Here is a 24951-nt window from a genome sequence, read left to right as displayed (position 1 = left end):
AGGCTCTGAGGAGCACATGCTTTCGAATAAACAGAAAATTCTGCATACACATACCCTGAGGGTATGTACAATGGTGGCATATGGATACATATGCCTCATGACAAAAAATAATTTGAGACATCTACATTAATTTTTTTCCCTCCAATACAAGCTATCACTAGTGGGCCTTATTAAGAAATATAAAATAAAGACTCTAGTACACATACATCTCTACTTTTCACTTCAACTTTTTCAGCTTTTGTCACCGGACCACATTTTTTTCTTCAAACACCCGCCTCCTGAAGAGGATTCCACTTCCCTATCCGAACCTATTTTACATCATATCCGATCCTACGTAACATGTGAAGCATCATCTCGGGGCTATGCATTATACATGCCCTGAGAGACTGAGCCGGCGGTAGAGATGGACCATCAAAGAGCAAAGGGCAAAACCGGAACAAACAAACAGAAACAACGTAAGCAGAGAAACGCTTGGCTCCTCGAACCCAACTCCGCCGCCGCCATGAGCGCCATGAAGTTCTGCACGCACGCCCCTCCTCCCTCCCTCCATTCCCGCCTTCCTTCATCCCGTCGCCAACGGCGGCCGGAGTCGATCGATTGATCGACCGATTCTAGACCCTGCAGGACGTGGCTTCCGACCCCACCCTTCCCCGCACCAAGGCCGTCCACTGCCCCGCCTGCGGCCGTCTTCGTCCAGGTCCATGCCGCCAACCTGTTTGTTCATTTGCTTCTATCTATCTATCTATCTATCTATCTACATATGGCTTCAAATATCTTTATGATAATGTGCAGGCTACAGAAAGAGGGGAGGAGGGGATGACTCTCTTCGTGTGCTGCAATCCCTCCCGCGGCAACCGGTGGAGGGAGTGAACGATTCGCATCTCCTGCCTGCCGAGGCTACCGTCGACCCGTGCCCTTTAGGCCTTCTTAACCCCCGATCGTGCTCTGGAATTTTAGTTTCCGCTAGCTAGCCGTCTTGTTAGAGCACAAGAGAGCTGAACTTGTGCAGATCTTTTCAAATGGGAGGTACAGGAGTATCAGCCCCGAAAATAACAATGCTCTGTTGATGTACAGCCTAGCTAGAGAGTTATTTGTTTCTAGTTAGGCTCAGCTAATTTTCTACAAAATTAGCCAGTGCTGAGCTGATGCAAGATTGTGCAGTTGACTTTGAAAAATTGCTATTGGTTGAAGAAGTGCAGATCAAGACCTGTAGGAGTATTTTATTAAGTAGTACAACCATCAGTTTATGTTGTGGTAAGAAATAAAAGATGCCCCATCTGTTAGTTAACGTGCAAAGTCAGAAGGGTTTGTAAGCTGTCCCTATTATTATACATAAAACCAAAAAAACATTATCTGGTGCAGAGCTACTGCCAGCTGAAGCAAGTATTTCTAATTAGGCATGGCTAAATTTCCTTTGAAGAATATTGGAGCTGTAAGCTCCTGCAATATTGGACAGTTGACTTGGACTTTGCGATTGGTTGAAGAAGTGCAGATCAAGCTCTACTTATCCGAAGAAGTATTTTATTAAGCACAGCCACCAATTTATTTATATTGTGGTAAACGATAGAAGCAAGCAAGCACACCGACTTGCCCCCCACACGCCACCCCTACCAAAATGTCAATACCCGCGGTTTCCGTTTTCCTCAGAAGCAAGCTTATATCATATATGTATGCATGCTGCTTTCCTTGAGCAGCTGAGCTGGCCAAGAATGGATCAGTTCTTGGTATGGGTTTTTCAGTTGGTCATTCAATTATTATGTTCTTGCATGGTATGGGACTGGACGATAAACATTCGAGTATTAATTTGACTTAATGGTGTTCATATAGCACATTTACTGATTTTGTGCGTGTCTGTATATGCATATGCTTACTTTTCAAATTGACAAAAATAATAATTTTGTCATCTCTGATTGCTCTCCTTTTTGGTTATTTCCATGTTCTGGTTTTAGGTGGCACATATTGAAGAATTCAGTTGTAGTGGATCAGATCCTGTTGTATATGTATATGATGAAATACGTACTTCTTTCTCCAATTGTAGTGGATCAGATCCTGTTGTATGTATATAATTAGTTTTATCACTTTAAAAAAAGAATGGAAGTTGATCCTCAGAAAATAAAAGAAAGAGAAAACTTGCAAGTTGGCAGCTTTCTATTTCTATGATTGTAGCTGGACTGATTTTCTGAATATTAAATCACTGGATGATGCGTGTCGTTGGCTACCATCTGTCTATAACTCTTATATATATGCCAAAAGACATGAGGTAGCCAGAGCCCAGAACACAAGACTAAAGTATCCGGGGAACCAGTAGCATCTCAATTATCAAGAGCGGCAAGAGATGGGATCTCTCCCCGTCCCGAGTGTGCAGGCCTTGGTGGCTGCCACCGGCGGGGACGATGTGCCGCTGAGGTATCTCCGGCCAGAGGCGGCAGCAGAGGCGGTCACGGGCGATGGCGACGGCGAGGCTCAGATCCCCATCATCGACCACCAAAGGCTGCTGCTGGAGCTGGACCATGGTGGCGAGGAGTCTGCACGCCTCCACAGAGCCTCCATCGTTTTCCTCAGGACTGGGGCTTCTTCCAAGTTAGTTTGTTCGCTGTCTTGGCTCACATTTTCCATTGCACACCGGCCTCTATTGCTATGCAAAGACAGTTGACTTCCTCGGGTATACTATATATATGTATGCCTGATCATCCTGATACTAGCTAGAATTGCTCTCCTGTTTGTTTGCAGTTGGTTAACCACAGTGTCCCGGACGATGTGCTGGAGAGCATGAAGGCCAACATCCAGCAGTTCTTCCAGCTGCCCGCAGAGACGAAGAAGCGATTCGCTCAGGAGCAAGGGCAGCTAGAAGGCTACGGTCAACTATTCGTCGTCTCTGAGGATCAGAAACTCGACTGGGCTGACATGCTCTTCCTCTACACACAGCCACCTGAGATGAGGAACGCTAAGTTCTGGCCTGATCAGCCTGCTACCTTCAGGTATGTAGCTAGATTGCGATGATATTCTCCTTCGTTGCCTGTCACGCTCTTCTTCAGCTTCTTAGTTAGTACAATGGAATGATGCTTTTTGGTCGTCTCATTCAAATCGACGCTGAATAGATATTCTGGTGCGGTGAAGGATTTATCAGACTCCCTTTTGGCTACGATGGCCAAGAACTTGGGACTGAAACGAGAGGTGATCGCTGACAAATGCATCCATGGAATGCAGAAAGTCAGAATAAACTACTACCCCCCGTGCGCACAAGCAGAGAAAGTCGTTGGCTTGTCCTCGCACTCCGATGCTAATCTCCTAACCCTTGTCCTCCAAGTGAATCATGTCCAGGGCCTGCAGATCAAGAGGAACGGCAGCTGGCTTCGTGTGAAGCCCGTCTCGGGCGCTTTCGTCGTTAACATCGGAGATATGTTTGAGGTGAGCACGCGCAGTCGCAGTCAAACACCGATTTGGTGCTTCTTTCTGCCGATTATCAGATGTTAGAGACTGTATAGCGCGCCGTATGCTAGCTAAATCCATGCATTTTCGTTGTTTGATTTGCTTTGACGAGGACAGGTCTTGACGAACGGGAGGTACAGGAGCATCGAGCACCGGGCAGTCGTCGACCCCAAGGAAGAACGGCTGTCGATCGCCGCGTTCCAGTTCCCAGACATCCACACCATGATAGGTCCTCTAAAGGAGATGACCGGACATGAAGACGATGCCTACAAGACGTCGGACCTTGAGAGCTTCATGAAGATCTTCTTCGCGACCAAGCTCGAGGGGAAGAACTTCTTGGAGCAGATGAAGCTAAACTAGCTACCTAGCGGCTGAAGTTGGGCTTGGGCGTATCATCATTGAAACGGACTCGACAATGCTCTCTTCGGTTCTTCTTTCCAATGAATTGCACACTGCTTGCAATGGAGTTCTTTTTCAGGAGGCAAAATTTCTTCGTTTTACTAGCTTTGTTGATTTTAAAGTGCTTGTGTGCAAGTGTGCCTGTAACTCGGTGTCGGATGCCCTGGCTACCCATGGTGCCCATATGGCCTAGGGAGGTACCTTGATTGGCATGCCGCTGTTCCTGACGTTGTATCTTCTCTGGTGGCTAGTGATCTAGCTGCATCCGTATGTTAATAAAGCTAGGTTTTTGTTTTTTTTAAAAGCAGCTGAATGCTACCATAGCAGGCATCATTCTTGTATCAGATGATCAGATAGCATGACGCATGTATCGGGCATCGGCTTGCAAACAATCATGCTCTGAAATTTGAAGTTTCCTGTATATAGCTAGCTAATCGTCTTGTTAGAGCACAAGAGATCTGAACTTGTAAGCAGTGGCGGAGCTAGCAAATTGCCAAAGCCTGGGCACGGTCATAAGTTAAAATCCACTTTGGATTAACGTCATGTGTAATACACACACTTCTGTTTCATATATCATAGAAGTAAAAAAATCAGATACAATACCAAATAATCCACTAAAAGTTTTCTCTTTTTTTGCAGGGTAATTCACTAAAAGTATTTGACGTTCATACATGAGCAAGGTCCAATCTACGATGTTTATGTTTATGTTCAACCCTTTGTTGCAGGCTTTGCCACGATCAACGTAGAACTGCAAGACCTCAATCGATCAATTCTGAATCCTAGGTCCTGGCTTCTGGTTGCTTGTTTTTTTTTTGAGGCAATGGCTTCTCGTTGCTGAAAGCATGGCCTGTAGCCCATGTTACGAAACAAATGAATGGCCCTATGGCCTCCTGGTTGTAGCGAGAAAAGCCCAATAAGCAAGGAAATGGTCAAAGTGGCCCAGATAGTGCAGTTCGTTCGTTTCCAGCGTTAATTTCACGATTTCCCAGCATATTTCAACAAGTTTAACGATTTTGATGGCTTGGCTAGCTCGTTGGAGTTCATCTAAATGGCGCCGTCGAGCCCGGGCACGTGCCTAGGGTGCCCGTACGGTAAAATCGCCCCTGCTTGTAAGCAACGTCATGGGCTCATGGCCTTGCTTGATGGTGGGATGCTCAGGAGGCAAAAGAGCTGGGTAAAGGTAAATGACCATCTCTTGGTGGATTTTTTGGTTATGCCAGTCAGTGCTTAATCCCAGAAACATTGTGGTACATGGCATTTTTAGATCTAGTCTCATGTTGATAGTAAGTTTAGGGTCCCTCTTATGTTGCATAGGCAGTTAGGAAGGAATGAGTGCCGTTATTGATATAGTGTTCTCTTATCTCCTCTGCTGCCAACCTGCTAACAATGTCGTCCTGTGTTCAGCAGAGCCACCTCCGATAATTGTAGACTGTCGCAAGCTTGTGTCAAATGGTTGAGAAAAGCAAGCTTTCAGTCTTGGATCAATCAAATATTAGTTATTGATGAGGTGGCCATTCATCTATTCTTCATCCCCAAGCCAACAATTTCATATGCAGTGTCTACATATCTTGGACGACGCCATGCTTATTTGCTTGAAAAGAGGTTATCTAATGTGAAAACCTTGTCATTTTGTCAGGTTGATTTTATTTTCGGATCACCAAAGCAAGTGAACTCCCTTCACAAGATACTAAATTCTTATACAGCATCTTCCAGTCGGCAAACCATATTTGCTAGCGCATCCATACCCCAGCACAATCGCTTTGTGCATGACTGCGTACAGCATAAATGGACCAAGGTTGATCTAACATCATCCATTCTCCGGTTGTGGACTACCGTGCTTGTTTGTCTCCAGTCCTTAAATTTGAATATGCATTCTAATTACTGCCTGAATGCCTGTGCTTTTTGAACTTCAGGTACTAGTTTTCACATCTGTGTGCCTTCTCTTTGTGCTGAGCGATGCTGTTCATGTTCATGCCAACCCTGTACAGCCGATGGTTCACATCTAGTACATCACACATATGTGGTGAGCATATCTTTCTAATGATCGCTTTCATCTTTAAGTTCATGTCTTGCAAATAACGTTGCACTGACGAAACACCATGTGGCCACTTGTACACGCATCACCGAAGCACACGTGACGTGAGGCATGCGGCTCCAGCTCGCTTCATCCGACAAAAACGTGTAATGATTGTACTTGGTGTCGACCATTAGCACCTTGAAGTACGGCATCATCGGTGGCCGTTGGAATTCATTGGGGCGACAGGCTGCACTGGTTAGAATGGCATATCCATTGTAGGCGGAACGTGGAGACATGGGCAGGGCAAAGCTGTAAGCTTGCTCCTACGGGCGCTTATGCGGATGGTGTCGCGGCCGGCCCGTGTTGTACGTCGCCTCGCCTATTTTGCGAGGAAGATCGATGTGGACCAAAAGGCACAAACCACACCGGCAGTTGGTATGAATTTGAATGCGAACACAGAGAATTTGGTCTCAATTTGAACATTATATCCTACCCACAAGGTTAGCCCTTAATTGTTCTTTTGTGTTGATTTCATTAGTTTTTTTTCAAAATTGGAAGTGCTAGACATTTGGGACAACATGTACAAACTCAAAATGATAATACTCTGGAATCAAAATCTATCATCCTATTGGTTTGATTTGAAGGAGGAACAACCATTCGTGATCCACCTTTGCGTAGTATTGGCACAAGAATTTCTCATATATATTTCTTTGCTAAGTTTACAATGGGAATAAAACAAAATTCATCATTATTGTAAACTCTTCCTTCACTACTCCTATTAGCGATCGCCAAGTCGATGAATGAAGATTGATGGCCAATCCGTCTCAAAAGGCACGATCTTCCTCCAGTATCGAGGCCAGCCCCTGATCTCCTCCACTGTCCCGGTTTTGAGGTCAGCAACGTAAAAACTTCGATTACCTTCGTTTACGAGCAACGTGCCACATTTCTCTGCTAGCACGTGTAGCGTCATTACTTGAGCCTCCGTCATATCTTTCGGTTGCTTTATCTCGACCACCCGAGCACATTGCCATGCTAAAGTATCATCATCGACGCCGCCTTCCTCGCCGTGTTGTTCCCAGATCTCTACCTCGAGGCTTCCTTGCCGCATCCAGAGCAAAGATGGTGCTTCGTCGTCGTCGTCAATGATAGCGGTGCTAAGGCATAGCTTAGCATAAGATCGTCTGGTTGTGTTCTGCCCTGGGATTGGGAGCTCCGTCTGGGAGAGGTGGCCGGTCTCGACGTTCATGTCGATTGTGGACAATGTCTCGGTGTTGAAGTCCATTATTCTGGACAATCCTCTGCGCCAGTGCGCCGCTCCGTGGTACACGACGGCTTCGTTACGAGGAAACACCGTGTGTGCCCTGGCGCAGGCATCACCGAGGCACAGGTGAGGCACACGGGTCCAGCTCGCTTCTTCCGACGAGAAGGTGTAACGATTGTAGTTAAAGTCAACCATTAGCACCTTGAAGCCCGACATCGGTGGCCGTCGGGGGCGGCAGTCTGCACCGGTTAGGATGGCGTATCCGTTGTAGCCGGCGGAGGCCGAGCACCACTCCACGGGCGGAAGCAGATGGTACGCGCCGGAGAGCGGATCGCACACCGCGAGGTGGACGACGGCCCGGTTCGGGTCCTCGGGGCGGGTGAGGCGCATGAGGAGGAGGCCGTGGCGTGCGGCGACCGGCACCGCGCGGTCGAAGAGGCCGGCGGGGGCGGATGGGACCAAGGAGCTGAGGGCGCGGCGACCGAGGCTAGCCATGGCGGACCGTGGCGCCGGGACGAAGCATGGCGTCTTGAAGGTAGCTACTCCATTGGGGGCAAGACGCTCCTCCTGGGTGAAGAAGCCGACCAAGGCGCAGCAGGGCGCGTTCTCCGGCGGCCAGCAGCGGCGGAGGAAGGAGGGGTCGACGATGAGGCGGAGCCACTGCCTGCACGTCGTGGCGGAGCGGAAGAGGGCGGCCGGGTCGTCCTTGACGTGGAAGAAGATCTCGAGCAGCACGTCCGCCGGGAGCAAGGCCACCGTCGTCTCTTCCATCGAGATCTGCCGTCGCTAGCTAGGGTCTTCAATCCAATTACTAGTAACCTGGCAAGTTTTCCGGAACATGATCGTATGCTACCAGGACACGGCGACGGCGACGGGAACTAATCAAACACTAATAATTTTTATTTACTTGTGCATTCAGGCACGCCCAGCGCTTACACTTGAATAAAAGTATGCCGACTCAAGCAAATCAACCCCAAGTTTTTGCAAAAGCACACATTCTCCCTCTGTAAAAAAAAGGCACACGTTCACACAAAGCAATATAATTGAACAGGACACCTAAATATTTTTAGGTACCTCGCAAAAAATATATATATTTTTAGGTAAAACACAAAAAACAGCAGGAACTTAAAAAACAATCCCATGACAACAACGTGCCAAGGGGCACGTTTGGAATCAGACATAGTAGTTTCCACTCTATTATGCTATTCTCTTCATCCAAATATATAGGGTCTTGTAGAACAGATTTAATTAATATTTCTTTCACCCCACAAGAAGCATATTTCTCTATCCAGTCTGACAGAATTTTGAGGGCTTTATCCTTAGTGGATTGAAATTTGCCCGCCTTCATTCGACCCTAAGGCACCGGTAAACCAAGATATTTGTCCTCAAATCCTTCCGTGGTAATGCACAAAATTACCATAACAGCCACTTGAGCTTCCATACTACATTTCTTACCAAACATGATAGAGCATTTATCTGGGCTCAACAATTGAGCCAGTCCCTTTCTACAAGCTCTTCCGGTGTATGCTATGGGTATTTTTAAATTCCTGTCATCTCTGTGCGAGGAATTACCTCAAATTATAAGGAATTTCTGGTGAAGGGATGAGGAAAACAGAAGGAAGACTCACTGGTTGGCTTGGGATAAGATGACAAAGCCTAAAGCGGAGGGTGGTATGGGTTTCCGGGATCTTAGATTATTTTACCAGGCTCTTTTAGCAAAGCAGGCATGGAGGTTGGTGGTGAATCCGGAAACTCTGTGTGCCAGAGTGATCAAGGCAGAATATTTTCCACAGGGGCATATTTTAGACACAGCTTTCCCGCAGTCGGCTTCTCTCACATGGCAAGGTATTCTGCATGGGTTGGAGCTGCTTAAATCCGGAGTTATTTGGAGAGTGTGTGATGGGGCTAACATACATATTTGGAGAGATAATTGGCTTCCTAGAGCTTCTGGTCTTAAAATCTCTGCAAGAAAGAATAGAACTAGAGTCAAATGGGTTGAGGAATTGTTCATGAGTGGAGAAAGGAGATGGGATGAGGAGCTGGTTAGGCATATATTTTACTCTTATGATGCGGAGGAGATTCTGAGGTTGTGGATCCAATTGAATGGGGAGGCGGATTTTGTTGCTTAGCATTATGAAAAGTTAGAGATGTTCTCAGTTAAGAGTGCGTACAAGTTAGCGCTCACCCTTAAGGATAAAAAAAGGATGAGGGGCAATCCAGTGAGGCGGTGGGGACGGAGAGGACAATTTGGGATATTATTTGGAAGGCCAACATTTCTCAGAAGATTTGTATTTTTGCATGGAGAGTTGCTTCCAATAGCTTGGCCGTACAGGTTAATAGAGTGGCGCATCATCAAGCCTCTGTTAGTACGTGTTCTATTTATGGCATGGGGATGAAAATACCTTTCATGCGCTTGTCTTCTGCCTGAAGGCGCGTGTGCTTCGCATGGCCATGAGAAACATTTGGGCTCTACCTGCTGAGGAGGTTTTCAGATATATGGGGTATGATTGGTTTATTGTTCTCCCGAGTCAATTAAACCCCGTAATGCGAGACCAAATTATTTACTTATTCTGGAGGGCCTGACACTTGAGAAATGATTTGATTTTTGGTAAAGGAAAGGAATCGGTTTCAACTTCTGCTTGCTTTGTGGAGAATTATTGGGCGTCCTTTGTTGCATATCATTCTCCGATGCCGGTGGATTTTAAAAATAAAGGAAAAGATTCGTTGGTTCGGATTAGCAGACTTCCTAATTCTCTGGAGGTGAGTAGGGGCTGGTCTCCGCCTCCTCCTGCAGGTTGGTTCAAGATTAATGTCGATGCTAGCTTCATGGAGAGCATTAGAGAAGCCAGTGTGGGGGTGGTGGTCAGGGACGAGGAGGGGAAAGTTATTGTCTCATCGTGGGATTTCATTGATGTCTGTCAAAGCGCGGATGAAGCGGAGCTTAGGGCTTACATTGTCGGTCTCTACATAGGTATTTATCTTCATAATCCTATAATTTTAGAGACTGGTTGCGCTTTTGTGGTTGCGTCTATTGCATCAGGGGTCTATGACAGGTCTACTATGCGTGACCTAAAGATGAAAGCGTTGAGCATCTCGAAGTTGATCAGCAATTTTCAACTGTCAAAGATTAGTCGTTCGGCCAATATGGTGGCACATTTAATCGCTATGTATAGCTTTGACAATAGATTAGATGGTATTCTTATAAATGATGTACCGCCCTGTGTGGTGAATATTGTATCGAATGAGTGTACTGGTGTGATTGGTTAATTAATATAAGGTGGTATTCATCATCCAGGGTGCAAAATAAGTTATTCTTCACTCGAGTTAATTTTATGATCGTTTCATAAATAAATTACGTTTAAAATAAAAATGCTTACATTCATCTTGATTCACTACGTAAATTTTGGCATAAGAAAACAAAAATATAGGTCATAAAATAAAAAAATACATTTTATGTATATTTTACACTATATTTTTACGTTTATAATTTTACATAACATATTTTTTTACGGTGGCTATATATTTTCTTACAATCTATTTTTACGTATGAAGTAAGACAAAATTTACGGTAAAATAGAGGGGGGTGAAGAATAACTATTCCTCTTCTGTACTCCTGGGAGTATTTACTCCCATCCTCAATATACCTCATATACGCATTAATTATACCTCTTTATTATTTTCAATATACTTTATTAAATACTCTAAGATACCCCAATACGAGTTTTGTTGAAAAAATATCATCCGCTACGTACTTTTTGTAATATACCTTTTTCACATATAAACACATCAGTATATACGTAAACATTTAAAAATATATAGACTCACATGAATTTTTTCATGAAACTCATTTTGGGGTATCTAATAATTACTAATAAAGTATATTAAAAATAATAAAGAGGTATAAAAGATCGAAAATGCATAGGAGCTCTCGGGTGCTACCCCCCTATATTCAAAAATAATTTAATAATTCAAAAAAAGTCAAAAAATCCCGGAACTTTTTATGAAATCAAACATGACCAGGTATTGCACTCGTATAAAAGATTTAAATAGGAAATGACTTTTATTGTATCCGGGGTCAAAGATTTCCCCCAAAATGCTAGATACAAGTACTATTCATGCTATATTGTCGTCATAAATTTGTTTTTTCGCCCTGAAGTCAACGAGAATTATTCCTTGGCCAAACATTTTATATGAGTACAATACCTAGTCATATTTGGTTCAAAAATATATCCAAGATTTTTTTGGCTTTTTTGAATTATTAAATTATTTTTGAATATAGGGGGGTGGAGCACCCGAGTGTTCCTAATCCGCTTCCTATAAAAGATTCATCTATGTGGTATATGAGGAGCGGAAGTACGTACTCCCAGGAGTACACAACCATTTTCCTATATATATGGTCGCGCTATTCGTCACCCTGGGTGAGGAATAGTTATTCTTCACCCCCTCTCTATTTTGACATCAATGCACCGTATTTTTAGGTTTCGTAAATTTTGTCCTATTTCATACATAAAAAGAGAACGTAAGAAAATATATACTCGTCGTAAAAAATATTTTATGTTATGTAAAGTTACGAACGTAAAAACATACATAAAAATGCAATATTTTTTTTTATAACCTATTTTTTTGTTTTCTTATACCAAATTTTATGTAGTGAATCAATATGAATGTAACTATTTGTATTCCAAACGTAATTTGTTTATATAGTGTTACTATTCATCATCCAGGGTGCAGAATAAGTTATTCTTCATCCGAGGTAATCTTACGATCGCTTCATAATTAAATTACGTTTAGAATTCAAATAGTTACATTCCTATTGATTCACTATGTAAAATTTGACATAAGAAAATAAAAATATAGATCATAAGACAAGAAAATTTGTAATTTGTTTATATAGGTCATAAGATAAGAAAATATGGTTTTTTCAATGTTGCTTTTGACCAATGGTTAGAGCCATAATATATGACATGAATGTTACAAAATGAATCCCGTCAAATTCATATGTCTCGAAGCTAAATCCTGCTGATCTCTTGGTAGGGTGTCCCGACTTGGCGATTAGGTCGGAAGGGAAATAGGACGTAGAGGTTCAGACCCTCACAATTGAGGTAATACCCTAGTCCTGCATGTGTATATTGCTAGGGTTACAAATCCTATTCCTCTACGTCGGTGGAGGTAGAGACCTCCTTGGTTACAGTATCCTTGTCTTAGTACAACATGTCCTCTGGAGCCTTCCGTATAAAGCGTCATGGCCTTCCGTATTGCAACCAATTTCACATCAACTCTCGAGGCATCATCTAGTTATATGGTGCGTTGATCCTTGATGAGCTGGAAGTACAACTAACCCACGGGCTATTAAATTAACAAGTTTTTCAAGGTTGAGATATGGAAGGCCAGATATATTTTCGGTAATTGTAGCTATCAAAAGTTCACTGTAGAGAACGTGCAAACGAACCATATTTGATGACAGTTTTAGTTGTAAAACAAGATCAAACAACGACAATTTTTAAACCAAAATTGCCTTCTCAGGGAGAAAACGCCATGTCGCTTAAAGAAACTGCCATCTCTCCCACTTCATCAGAACTAAAAGTGCCATGCGAAAGTTAAATGCCACCCTCCCTGACGGACGTTCGCCAGATAAGGGGGTCATATACTTTTGTTTAAAATATAGCATTGAAAAACTACCAAAAATGGAGTCAACAAAATAATTTTAATGAAAAGGTATACTCTGGAAATAAAAAAATCTCTTATACTGCATGGAGTGAGCAATACAATATGAAACATAGAAAGGTAGGAACGGGGCAGCGTTTTGACTAAGCTTTGTTTATACATGTCTGTAAATTTTTATGAAAAGGTGTACTCTGGAAATAAAAAATCCTAGTGTTCTAGAAAAGGGTAACTTTTTGAAGTATCATTTCTCTTAAGAAGCTACATAACTTAACTTTGCCTTTTCTTCATTCATGAGAACTTACATGTACATAGATTCAGATTTTGACATCAAGAAAATCAAAGTTTCACTTCGGGCGCGTGGGGCTTTAGTAGATAGCTCGCATCAGGGCTTATCCATATAGATGCATACATGAGAAACTTGCACTACCGGATCGCATTGAGAGTAACAAACCTAACTACTCCATATCGCACGCAATTCTGAGGCATCCAGAGCATCTTGTGCTTCAACACCTGAAGCAGGGCACCTCCATCTCATCTCCACACTTGTTTAGGTACCACCCCTCCACCAAGAAAGCTTGTGCTGTGTACCACAAAAATTCTCCATTCGAATTTGTACTAAGAAAACAAAAACAAGGCGAGATCGGTGAATGCAAAACATTTAGGTTGCTGTTATCCTTATTCACCACCTTCAGCAATGCAGGCTTGCAGCAGCCCTCACTTTTGGCAGGCAATAATGTTCACCAATCAAAAGATTAGCAACATAATCAAACAGTATCAAAAGGGTCCACAGCCTGTTAAGTACAATGAATTGCTTCCTAAAATGGCCCACGGGCATCCATGGTTACAATCTTCTGAACAAGGCACCAGCACCACAAGCATCAGTACAAGCATTCATGGTTACAGTCTTCTGAACAAGGCACCATCACCACAAGCATCAGTACCAGAGACATTTGGAACTTTATCATGATGATGAACGCCGACTGACAAGAATCAAAAGCCCAACTCAAGGACGCGGGTAGCTAGGGGGGTCCCATGGTCCAGCACCTGTGCGCCTGTCTAGTTTAAAGTATGTATAGCTTAAAGTATGTCATTGATCTTGCAAGTCTTGCAAATACTTCCTTTGTTCCTAAATATAAGTCTTTTTAGAGATTCCAATATGGACTAGATACAGATGTATATAGACATAGTTTAGAATGTAGATTAACTCATTTTGCTCCATATGTAGTCCATATTGAAATCTCTAAAAAGACTTATATTTAGGAACGGAGGGAGTATTTTTTGTCGTGTTTTTCGTTAGGATTAAAATAATCAAGAAAATGATAATATATCCAACAGTATCCTCGCTGTTTCTCCACTTTCCATGACAAAGGTGCATGAGAAACTATCTTGTGTCGTGACTGAGCCTGAACTCGAATGGAACTTAACAAAAATGCAGTGTGGCCCTTTCAAGGAGTAGAGATGGCACTGTGGCCTTGTACAGCCTGATAATATATCCAACAGTATCCTCGCTGTTTCTCCACTTTCCATGACAAAGGTGCATGAGAAACTATCTTGTGTCGTGACTGAGCCTGAACTCGAATGGAACTTAACAAAAATGCAGTGTGGCCCTTTCAAGGAGTAGAGATGGCACTGTGGCCTTGTACAGCCTGATAATATATCCAACAGTATCCTCGCTGTTTCTCCACTTTCCATGACAAAGGTGCATGAGAAACTATCTTGTGTCGTGACTGAGCCTGAACTCGAATGGAACTTAACAAAAATGCAGTGTGGCCCTTTCAAGGAGTAGAGATGGCACTGTGGCCTTGTACAGCCTCCACGACAAATAATGCATGAGAAACTATTACTATGTGTTGTGCTCCATAATTCATTAAAATTTTAGTTAAAACCTTCGCAAGCAACATAAGGAAAAAGAAAAAAAAAATTAAATGCGCATCCAGGGAATCGAACCCTGGTCAGTACCGTGGGAGGGTACTATGATACCACTACACCAGATGCGCTGCGTTGTTTCATTGTGACAAGTTAGCATCCTAATATACCACGGTATAAGCAACATCTTTTTTTTTTGGAGTGGTTATAAGCAACATCTAACAGAGCAATAAGCCAAGGGGGCAGAGTTTTGGCTCAGTTTTGTTTATACGTGTTTGTGTCTTCTATGTACATATAAATTATCATTAAAAAAGTATAATATCTTATACTCCAGAAAAAGAGAAAAAAAAAGAAGAAAACATAACTTGTCTTATTTCCATGTACACAGAGATGTAGGAGTACATGTGCAAAGAAATTCATATGTTGTTGACATGATGAACATCCATTTTTCTCACTCTCCACACTTGTCCAGGGCTGGTATGCGCTGGTTTTCAGAGCTCTGTTGCTCAAGCTCCTTTGTCAGACCCTGCACCTTTGCGTTGAGCTCTTGCCTCAAAGACTCTAGCGAGCCTGCTTCAGATCGTAGCTGAAGGGCATCCTGCCTAAGGGGTTCTAAAGAGCGTAGCTCAGCTTCCAGCTTCAGATTCCTCTGAGTCAGCTCCCTCGATTCAAGTTCTTTCTCAGCACGGAGCTTAGGTATAACCTGACTTGAGGAATGGAGATCTTCTTTCAAACGAGACATTGCTTGCCTGAGTCCAACAATTTCATCCACCAGATGTTGGTTGTCGTCACGGATTCTGCGGAGCTCACCACGGCGGCTAGACAGCTCTCCCTCGATGCGTCGTGGTGAGAGAGACCTTTCTCGTGCAAGTCGAGGAGGGGGACCATCACGAAATCCCCGTGGTTCCTCGTAGTACTGGCGAACTATGCGCTGTCTCCCTGCCATTTATAGCCCTGTAAAGAACAACCAGAGTGTTACACAAGAGAATAAGAGCTCAAGCGCCGGAAATGATTTTTATAACCATGTAAGTGGTTTTTGGTTTCATGATTGGTTTATTTGGTGAAACGGGACGTATTCCACTACGTATTTGTCCTTAATTATTTGGTTTGCTGAATAACATCCGACACACAAGTGCATTGCCATAAATGAAACGAGTGACACACACAATCAGTGCCTGTCTCAATTTCTAATTGTGAATGGTGCCAATTTGGCAGTAAGATTTTCATTAACTTAATTGATATTTTAACAGAATTTAAGGAAACATAACCTCCACAGCAAAACAACTTCCAAAGACATAAACGATTACTTCTTTTGAGCATAACAGAGCTTCAATTGTGTGCAATTTTGGCGTAAGCAATCAGCTCGGCATGGCACAGGTGAACATAGCACAATAGCCAGCTCGAAAGGGACACAGCAAATTCTGGACAGCTCGGTGGAAGACAGAACTATGGATAAATTTACACAGCACAGCACAGCTCGGTGATCACAGCATAGCAGAGAGCATGGTCAGCTCGACATCAACAGCATATAAAAATCAGATACAGAAGAACAGCTCGCCGTCGACAGATTTGAAGAGAGGGGGGAGGGGATCTGGCTGAGCTCACCTTGAGAGAAGGGCGGGCGACGGCGAGCACGGAGTCGGGACGGCGCTGATCTCGTGGGAGTGGCGGAGGAGCGAGGGCGAGGGCGAGGGTGTGATGGAGGCGGCGGGGGCGGCGGCGTGTCGCCGCTAGGGTTAGGGTGTGTGGCCGCGGGGACGCGGTGAGCTCCGTCGTGGGGAATGGCCGGCTGCTCCCCTCGTTTTTTTTCCTTCCCCCCCTCAACAAAAAATAATATTGTGAACTCCACGTTTTGCTATTCCATTTTTTCCAAAATCACAAACTTTTGCAATTCCTGGGATCCCCAAAACACCAGGTTTTCATTTTATTTCCTCATTGCAATCCGCCTCTGCTTCTTCGGGAACCAGACCCGGCCACATATTTGACGGTTCTCAGAGCTGAGGAGCAACGAACAGATCATCGGTACCTCGCAAAAAAAAAAGAACAAATCATTGATACGAGCTGCTTCCTGGTTTCAACAATTTGTTGGACGAAAGAGAGATAAAAAACAAGAAGGATGACTTTAATTCGCAAGCAATATGAGTTTGAAGCAATCACATAGTCGTAAGGTCATCTATAACTAGACCCCTCAAACCCTCTCTAAATTTGACGAATCTCACGGCTAAGGAGCATCGAACAGGTCATCAGTATGAGCAACTTTCTAGTTTCAACAATTTTTTGGACAAGTGGGAGATCAAAAAAAAAGAGAAAGACAACTTTAATTCGCGAACAATATCAATTTGAAGCAATGATATAGTCGTAAGAGCATCTACAATCGAACACTTCAACAGCCTGGTCACCGTCCGGCCGCAAAATAGACACCCAACCGGATCTCTCCAAAGACAACCCACTAGTAGAAAACAGGGTTTTGGTCCAAATCAATGCGTCCTTTAGTCCCGGTTCGAGCGGCTAGGGCGTCGGGAAGGCATTAGTCCCGATTCAAATGGGACCTTTAGTCCCGGTTTGAGACACGAACCGGGACTAAAGGGTGCGATCCGGGACTAAAGATTAGACCTTTAGTCCCGGTTTGAGACACCAACCGGGACTAACGGGTGCAACGCCATTTAGTCCCGGTTCGTGTCTCAAACCGGGACTAAAGGGGTTCAACTCTACCCCCCCCCCCGGTGTATCGCCATTTTGTGAAGGAAATATGCCCTAGAGGCAATAATAAAGTTATTATTTATTTCCTTATATCATGATAAATGTTTATTATTCATGCTAGAATTGTATTAACCGGAAACATAATACATGTGTGAATACATAGACAAACAAAGTGTCACTAGTATGCCTCTACTTGACTAGCTCGTTAATCAAAGATGGTTATGTTTCCTAACCATGAACAATGAGTTGTTATTTGATTAACGGGATCACATCATTAAGTGAATGATCTGATTGACATGACCCATTCCATTAGCTTAGCACCCGATCGTTTAGTATGTTGCTATTGCTTTCTTCATGACATATACATGGTCCTATGACTATGAGATTATGCAACTCCCGTTTGCCGGAGGAACACTTTGTGTGCTACCAAACGTCACAACGTAACTGGGTGATTATAAAGGAGCTCTACAGGTGTCTCCAAAGGTACATGTTGGGTTGGCGTATTTCGAGATTAGGATTTGTCACTCCGATTGTCGGAGAGGTATCTCTGGGCCCTCTCGGTAATGCACATCACTTAAGCCTTGCAAGCATTGCAACTAATGAGTTAGTTGTGGGATGATGTATTACAGAACGAGTAAAGAGACTTGCCGGTAACGAGATTGAACTAGGTATTGGAATACCGACGATCGAATCTCGGGCAAGTAACATACCGATGACAAAGGGAACAACGTATGTTGTCATGCGGTCTGACCGATAAAGATCTTCGTAAAATATGTAGGAGCCAATATGAGCATCCAGGTTCCGCTATTGGTTATTGACCGGAGACATGTCTCGGTCATGACTACATTGTTCTCGAACCCGTAGGGTCCGCACAATTAAGGTTACGATGACAGTTATATTATGAGTTTATGCATTTTTGATGTACCGAAGTTTGTTCGGAGTCCCAGATGTGATCACGGACATGACGAGGAGTCTCGAAATGGTTGAGACATAAAGATTGATATATTGGAAGCCTATGTTTGGATATCGGAAGTGTTCCGGGTGAAATCGAGATTTTACCGGAGTACCGGGAGGTTACCGGAACCCCCCGGGAGCTAGATGGGCCATAGTGGGCCTTAGTGGAAAAGAGAAGGGGCTGCCCAAAGTGGGCTGCGCGCCCCTCCCCTCCCTTGGTCCGAATAGGACAAGGAGAGGGGGCCGGCCACCCTCTCTCTCTTCCCCCCTCCGCGAATCCTATTCCAACTAGGATTGGGGGGGGGATCCTACTCCCAGAGGGAGTAGGACTCTCCTGGCGCGCCTCTACTAGGCCGGCCGCACCCCCCCTTTAGTCCTTTATATACGGAGGCAGGGGCACCCCAGAAACACACAAGTTGATCCACGTGATCATATTCTTAGCCGTGTGCGGTGCCCACTTCCACCATAGTCCTCGATAATATTGTAGCGGAGTTTAGGCGAAGCCCTGCTGCAGTAGTACATCAAGATCGTCACCACGCCATCGTGCTGACGGAACTCTTCCCCGACACTTTGCTGGATCGGAGTCCGGGGATCATCATCGAGCTGAACGTGTGCTAGAACTCGGTGGTGTCGTAGTTTCGGTGCTTGGTCGGTCGGGCCGTGAAGACGTACGACTACATCAACCAAACGCTTCCGTTGTCGATCTATAAGGTACATAGATCATACTCTCCCCTCTCGTTGCTATGCATCACCATGATCTTGCGTGTGCGTAGGAAATTTTTTGAAATTACTACGAAACCCAACAGTGGCATCCGAGCCTAGGTTTTATATGTTGATGTTATATGCACGAGTAGAACACAAGTGAGTTGTGGGCGATATAAGTCATACTGCTTACCAGCATGTCATACTTTGGTTTAGCGGTATTGTTGGACGAAGCGGCCCAGACCGACATTACGCGTACGCTTACGCGAGACCGGTTCTCCCGACGTGCTTTGCACAGAGGTGTTTTGCGGGTGACAGTTTCTCCAACTTTAGTTGAACTGAGTGTGGCTACGCCCGGTCCTTGCGAAGGTTAAAACAACACCAACTTGACAAACTATCGTTGTGGTTTTGATGCGTAGGTAAGATTGGTTCTTGCTTAAGCCCGTAGCAGCCACGTAAAACATGCAACAACAAAGTAGAGGACGTCTAACTTGTTTTTGCAGGGCATGTTGTGATGTGATATGGTCAAGACATGATGCTGAATTTTATTGTATGAGATGATCATATTTTGTAACCAAGTTATCGGCAACTGGCAGGAGCCATATGGTTGTCGCTTTATTGTATGCAATGCAATTGCGATGTAATGCTTTACTTTATCACTAAGCGGTAGCGATAGTCGTGGAAGCACAAGCTTGGCGAGACGACAACGATGCTACGATGGAGATCAAGATGTCACGCCGGTGACGTTGGTGATCACGACGGTGCTTCGGAGATGGAGATCACAAGCACAAGATGATGATGGCCATATCATATCACTTATATTGATTGCATGTGATGTTTATCTTTTATGCATCTTATCTTGCTTTGATTGACGGTAGCATTATAAGATGATCTCTCACTAATTATCAAGAAGTGTTCTCCCTGAGTATGCACCATTGCGAAAGTTCTTCGTGCTGAGACACCACGTGATGATCGGGTGTGATAGGCTCTACGTTCAAATACAACGGGTGCAAAACAGTTGCACACGCGGAATACTCAGGTTATACTTGACGAGCCAAGCATATACAGATATGGCCTCGGAACACGGAGACCGAAAGGTCGAGCGTGAATCATATAGTAGATATGATCAACATAATGATGTTCACCAATGAAACTACTCCATCTCACGTGATGATCGGACATGGTTTAGTTGATTTGGATCACGTAATCACTTAGAGGATTAGAGAGATGTCTATCTAAGTGGGAGTTCTTTAAGTAAATTAACTGAACCTAAATTTATCATGAAACTTAGTACCTGATAAGTATCTTGCTTGTTTATGCTTGTTTGTAGATAGATGGCTCGTGCTGTTGTTCCGTTGAATTTTAATGCGTTCCTTGAGAAAGCAAAGTTGAAAGATGATGGTAGCAATTACACGGACTGGGTCCGTAACTTGAGGATTATCCTCATTGCTGCACAGAAGAATTACATCCTGGAAGCACCGCTGGGTGCCAGGCCTGCTGCAGGAGCAACGCCGGATGTTATGAACGTCTGGCAAAGCAAAGCTGATGACTACTCAATAGTTCAGTGTGCCATGCTTTACGGCTTAGAATCAGGACTTCAATGACGTTTTGAACGTCATGAAGCATATGAGATGTTCCAGGAGTTGAAGTTAATATTTCAAGCAAATGCCCGGATTGAGATATATGAAGTCTCTAATAAGTTCTATAGCTGCAAGATGGAGGAGAACAGTTCTGTCAGTGAGCATATACTCAAAATGTCTGGGTATAATAATCACTTGATTCAATTGGGAGTTAATCTTCCAGATGATTGCGTCATTGACAGAATTCTCCAATCACTGCCACCAAGCTACAAGAGCTTCGTGATGAACTATAATATGCAAGGGATGAATAAGACTATTCCCGAGCTCTTCGCGATGCTGAAAGCCGCGGAGGTAGAAATCAAAAAGGAGCATCAAGTGTTGATGGTCAGCAAGACCACTAGTTTCAAGAAAAAGGGCAAAGGGAAGAAGAAGGGGAACTTCAAAAAGAACGGTAAGCAAGTTGCTACTCAAGAGAAGAAACCCAAACCTGGACCTAAGCCTGAAACTGAGTGCTTCTACTGCAAGCAGACTGGTCACTGGAAGCGGAACTGCCCCAAGTATTTGGCGGATAAGAAGGATGGCAAGGTGAACAAAGGTATATGTGATATACATGTTATTGATGTGTACCTTACTAATGCTCGTAGTAGCACCTGGGTATTTCATACTGGTTCTGTTGCTAATATTTGCAACTCGAAACAGGGACTACGGATTAAGCGAAGATTGGCTAAGGACGAGGTGACGATACGCGTGGGAAACGGTTCCAAAGTCGATGTGATCGCAGTCGGCACGCTACCTCTACATCTACCTTCGGGATTAATATTAGACCTAAATAATTGTTATTTGGTGCCAGCGTTAAGCATGAACATTATATCTGGATCTTGTTTGATGCGAGACGGTTATTCATTTAAATCAGAGAATAATGGTTGTTCTACTTATATGAGTAATATCTTTTATGGTCATGCACCCTTGAAGAGTGGTCTATTCTTGTTGAATCTCGATAGTAGTAACACACATATTCATAATGTTGAAGCCAAAAGATGCAGAGTTGATAATGATAGTGCAACATATTTGTGGCACTGCCGTTTAGGTCATATCGGTGTAAAGCGCATGAAGAAACTCCATACTGATGGACTTTTGGAACCACTTGATTATGAATCACTTGGTACTTGCGAACCGTGCCTCATGGGCAAGATGACCAAAACACCGTTCTCCGGTACTATGGAGAGAGCAACAGATTTGTTGGAAATCATACATACAGATGTATGTGGTCCGATGAATATTGAGGCTCGTGGCGGATATCGTTATTTTCTCACCTTCACAGATGACTTAAGCAGATATGGGTATATCTACTTAATGAAACATAAGTCTGAAACGTTTGAAAAGTTCAAAGAATTTCAGAGTGAAGTTGAAAATCATCGTAACAAGAAAATAAAGTTTCTACGATCTGATCGTGGAGGAGAACATTTGAGTTACGAGTTTGGTGTACATTTGAAAAATTATGGAATAGTTTCGCAACTCACGCCACCCGGAACACCACCGCGTAATGGTGTGTCCGAACGTCGTAATCGTACTTTACTAGATATGGTGCGATCTATGATGTCTCTTACTGATTTACCGCTATCGTTTTGGGGATACGCTCTAGAGACAGCCGCATTCACGTTAAATAGGGCACCATCAAAATCCGTTGACACGACGCCTTATGAACTGTGGTTTGGCAAGAAACCAAAGTTGTCGTTTCTGAAAGTTTGGGGCTGCGATGCTTATGTGAAAAAGCTTCAACCTGATAAGCTCGAACCCAAATCGGAGAAATGTGTCTTCATAGGATATCCAAAGGAGACTATTGAATACACCTTCTATCATAGATCCGAAGGCAAGACTTTTGTTGCTAAATTCGGAAACTTTCTGGAGAAGAAGTTTCTCTCGAAAGAAGTGAGTGGGAGGAAAGTAGAACTTGACGAGGTAACTGTACCTGCTCCCTTATTGGAAAGTAGTACATCACAGAAAACTGTTTCTGTGACACCTACACCAGTTAGTGAGGAAGCTAATGATGATGATCATGAAACTTCAGAACAAGATACTACTGAACCTCGTAGATCAACCAGAATAAGATCCGCACCAGAGTGGTACGGTAATCCCGTTCTGGAAGTCATGCTACTAGATCATGATGAACCTACAAACTATGAAGAAGCGATGGTGAGCCCAGATTCCACAAAGTGGCTCGAAGCCATGAAATCTGAGATGGGATCCATGTATGAGAACAAAGTATGGACTTTTGGTTGACTTGCCCGATGATCGGCAAGCAATTGAGAATAAATGGATCTTCAAGAAGAAGACTGACGCTGACGGTAATATTACTGTCTACAAAGCTCGACTTGTCGCAAAAGGTTTTCGGCAAGTTCAAGGGATTGACTACGATGAGACCTTCTCACCCGTAGCGATGCTTAAGTCTGTCCGAATCATGTTAGCAATTGCCGCATTTTATGATTATGAGATTTGGCAGATGGATGTCAAAACTGCATTCCTGAATGGATTTCTGGAAGAAGAGTTGTATATGATGCAACCAGAAGGTTTTGTCGATCCAAAGGGAGCTAACAAAGTGTGCAAGCTCCAGCGATCCATTTATGGACTGGTGCAAGCCTCTCGGAGTTGGAATAAACGTTTTGATAGTGTGATCAAAGCATTTGGTTTTATACAGACTTTTGGAGAAGCCTGTATTTACAAGAAAGTGAGTGGGAGCTCTGTAGCATTTCTGATATTATATGTGGATGACATATTACTAATTGGAAATGATGTAGAATTTCTGGATAGCATAAAGGGATACTTGAATAAGAGTTTTTCAATGAAAGACCTCGGTGAAGCTGCTTACATATTAGGCATTAAGATCTATAGAGATAGATCAAGACGCTTAATTGGAATTTCACAAACCACATACCTTGACAAAGTTTTGAAGAAGTTCAAAATGGATCAAGCAAAGAAAGGGTTCTTGCCTGTGTTACAAGGTGTGAAGTTGAGTAAGACTTAATGCCCGACCACTGCAGAAGATAGAGAGAATATGAAAGATGTTCCCTATGCTTCAGCCATAGGCTCTATCATGTATGCAATGCTGTGTACCAGACCTGATGTGTGCCTTGCTATAAGTCTAGCAGGGAGGTACCAAAGTAATCCAGGAGTGGATCACTGGACATCGGTCAAGAACATCCTGAAATACCTGAAAAGGACTAAGGATATGTTTCTCATATATGGAGGTGACAAAGAGCTCATCGTAAAAGGTTACGTTGATGCAAGCTTTGACACTGATCCGGACGATTCTAAATCGCAAACCGGATACATGTTTACATTAAACGGTGGAGCTGTCAGTTGGTGCAGTTCCAAACAAAGCATTGTAGCGGGATCTACATGTGAAGCGGAGTACATAGCTGCTTCGGAAGCAGCAAATGAAGGAGTCTGGATGAAGGAATTCATATCCGATCTAGGTGTCATACCTAGTGTTGGGGAACGTTGTAGAAAACAAAAATTTTCCTACGGTTTCACCAAGATCCATCTATGAGTTCATCTAGCAACGAGTGTTTGGATTGCATCTACATACCTTTGTAGATCACACGCGGAAGCGTTCAATGAATGGGGATGAGGAAGTCGTACACGACGTGATCCAAATCACCGAAGATCCTAGTGCCGAACGGACGGCACCTCCGTGTTCAACACACGTACGGTCAGCGCAACGTCTCCTTCTTCTTGATCCAGCAAGAGGGAATAAGAGGTTGAGGAAGATCCAGCAGCACGACGGCGTGGTGGTGGATGCAGGGCGTCACAGAAGCAGGGCATCGCCTTATACTACGAGAGAGAGGTGTAGCAGGGGAGAGGGAGGCGCCAGGACTCAGGGTGTAGCTGCCCCCTCCCTCCCCTTCATATATATAGGCTCCCTAGGGAGGGCGCCGGCCCTAGGAGATTGGATCTCCTAGGGGGGCGGCGGCCAGGGCTGGAGTGGCCCCCAAGCCAAGGTGGGGCGCCTCCCCACCCCTAGGGTTTCAACCCTAGGCGCATGGGGTGGGCCTAGGGGGGCGCACCAGCCCACTATGGGCTGGTTCCCTCCCCACTTTGGCCCATGGGGCCCTCCGGGATGGGTGGCCCCACCCGGTGGACCCCCGGGACCCTTCCGGTGGTCCCGGTACAATACCGGTGACCCCGAAACTTGTCCCGATGGCCGAAACAGCACTTCCTATATATAATTCTTTACCTCCGGACCATTCCGGAACTCCTCGTGACGTCCGGGATCTCATCCAGGACCCCGAACAACATTCGGGTTACTGCATATACATATCTTCACAACCCTAGCGTCACCGAACCTTAAGTGTGTAGACCCTATGGGTTCGGGAGACAAG

The 24951-nt window shown here is 44.1% G+C and overlaps 1 protein-coding gene, 1 non-coding gene and 1 pseudogene across 2 annotated transcripts; 1 reads left to right on the top strand and 2 right to left on the bottom strand.

The window, feature by feature from the left end:
* The first annotated feature begins 2275 nt into the window (after positions 1-2275).
* On the top strand, positions 2276-4124 carry LOC125549532 (annotated as a pseudogene).
* A 10572-nt stretch (positions 4125-14696) lies between these two features.
* TRNAG-CCC lies at positions 14697-14767 on the bottom strand. The gene has a single exon. It is a non-coding gene; the product is annotated as a tRNA-Gly (tRNA).
* Positions 14768-14974: 207 nt separating this feature from the next.
* LOC125549531 (protein FLX-like 2) lies at positions 14975-16462 on the bottom strand. The gene is made up of 2 exons (XM_048712925.1): positions 16242-16462; positions 14975-15590 (listed from the first exon to the last, which is right to left on the bottom strand). Exon 2 carries the CDS (start codon positions 15580-15582, stop codon positions 15088-15090), a length of 495 nt encoding a protein of 164 aa, XP_048568882.1. The 5' UTR covers positions 15583-15590; positions 16242-16462; the 3' UTR covers positions 14975-15087.
* Between the last annotated feature and the right edge of the window lie 8489 nt (positions 16463-24951).

This window comes from Triticum urartu, chromosome 3 (genome assembly GCF_003073215.2).
Source record: "Triticum urartu cultivar G1812 chromosome 3, Tu2.1, whole genome shotgun sequence".
Classification (NCBI taxonomy): Eukaryota; Viridiplantae; Streptophyta; class Magnoliopsida; order Poales; family Poaceae; genus Triticum; species Triticum urartu.
The sequence above is the reverse complement of the archived record's forward strand: the minus strand, read 5'-3'. Positions and strand labels throughout refer to the sequence as shown.

Excerpts from the sequence above, each read along its gene's own strand:
- LOC125549531 (XM_048712925.1), bottom strand. The coding sequence starts at position 15,582 with ATGGCAGGGAGACAGCGCATAGTTCGCCAGTACTACGAGGAACCACGG.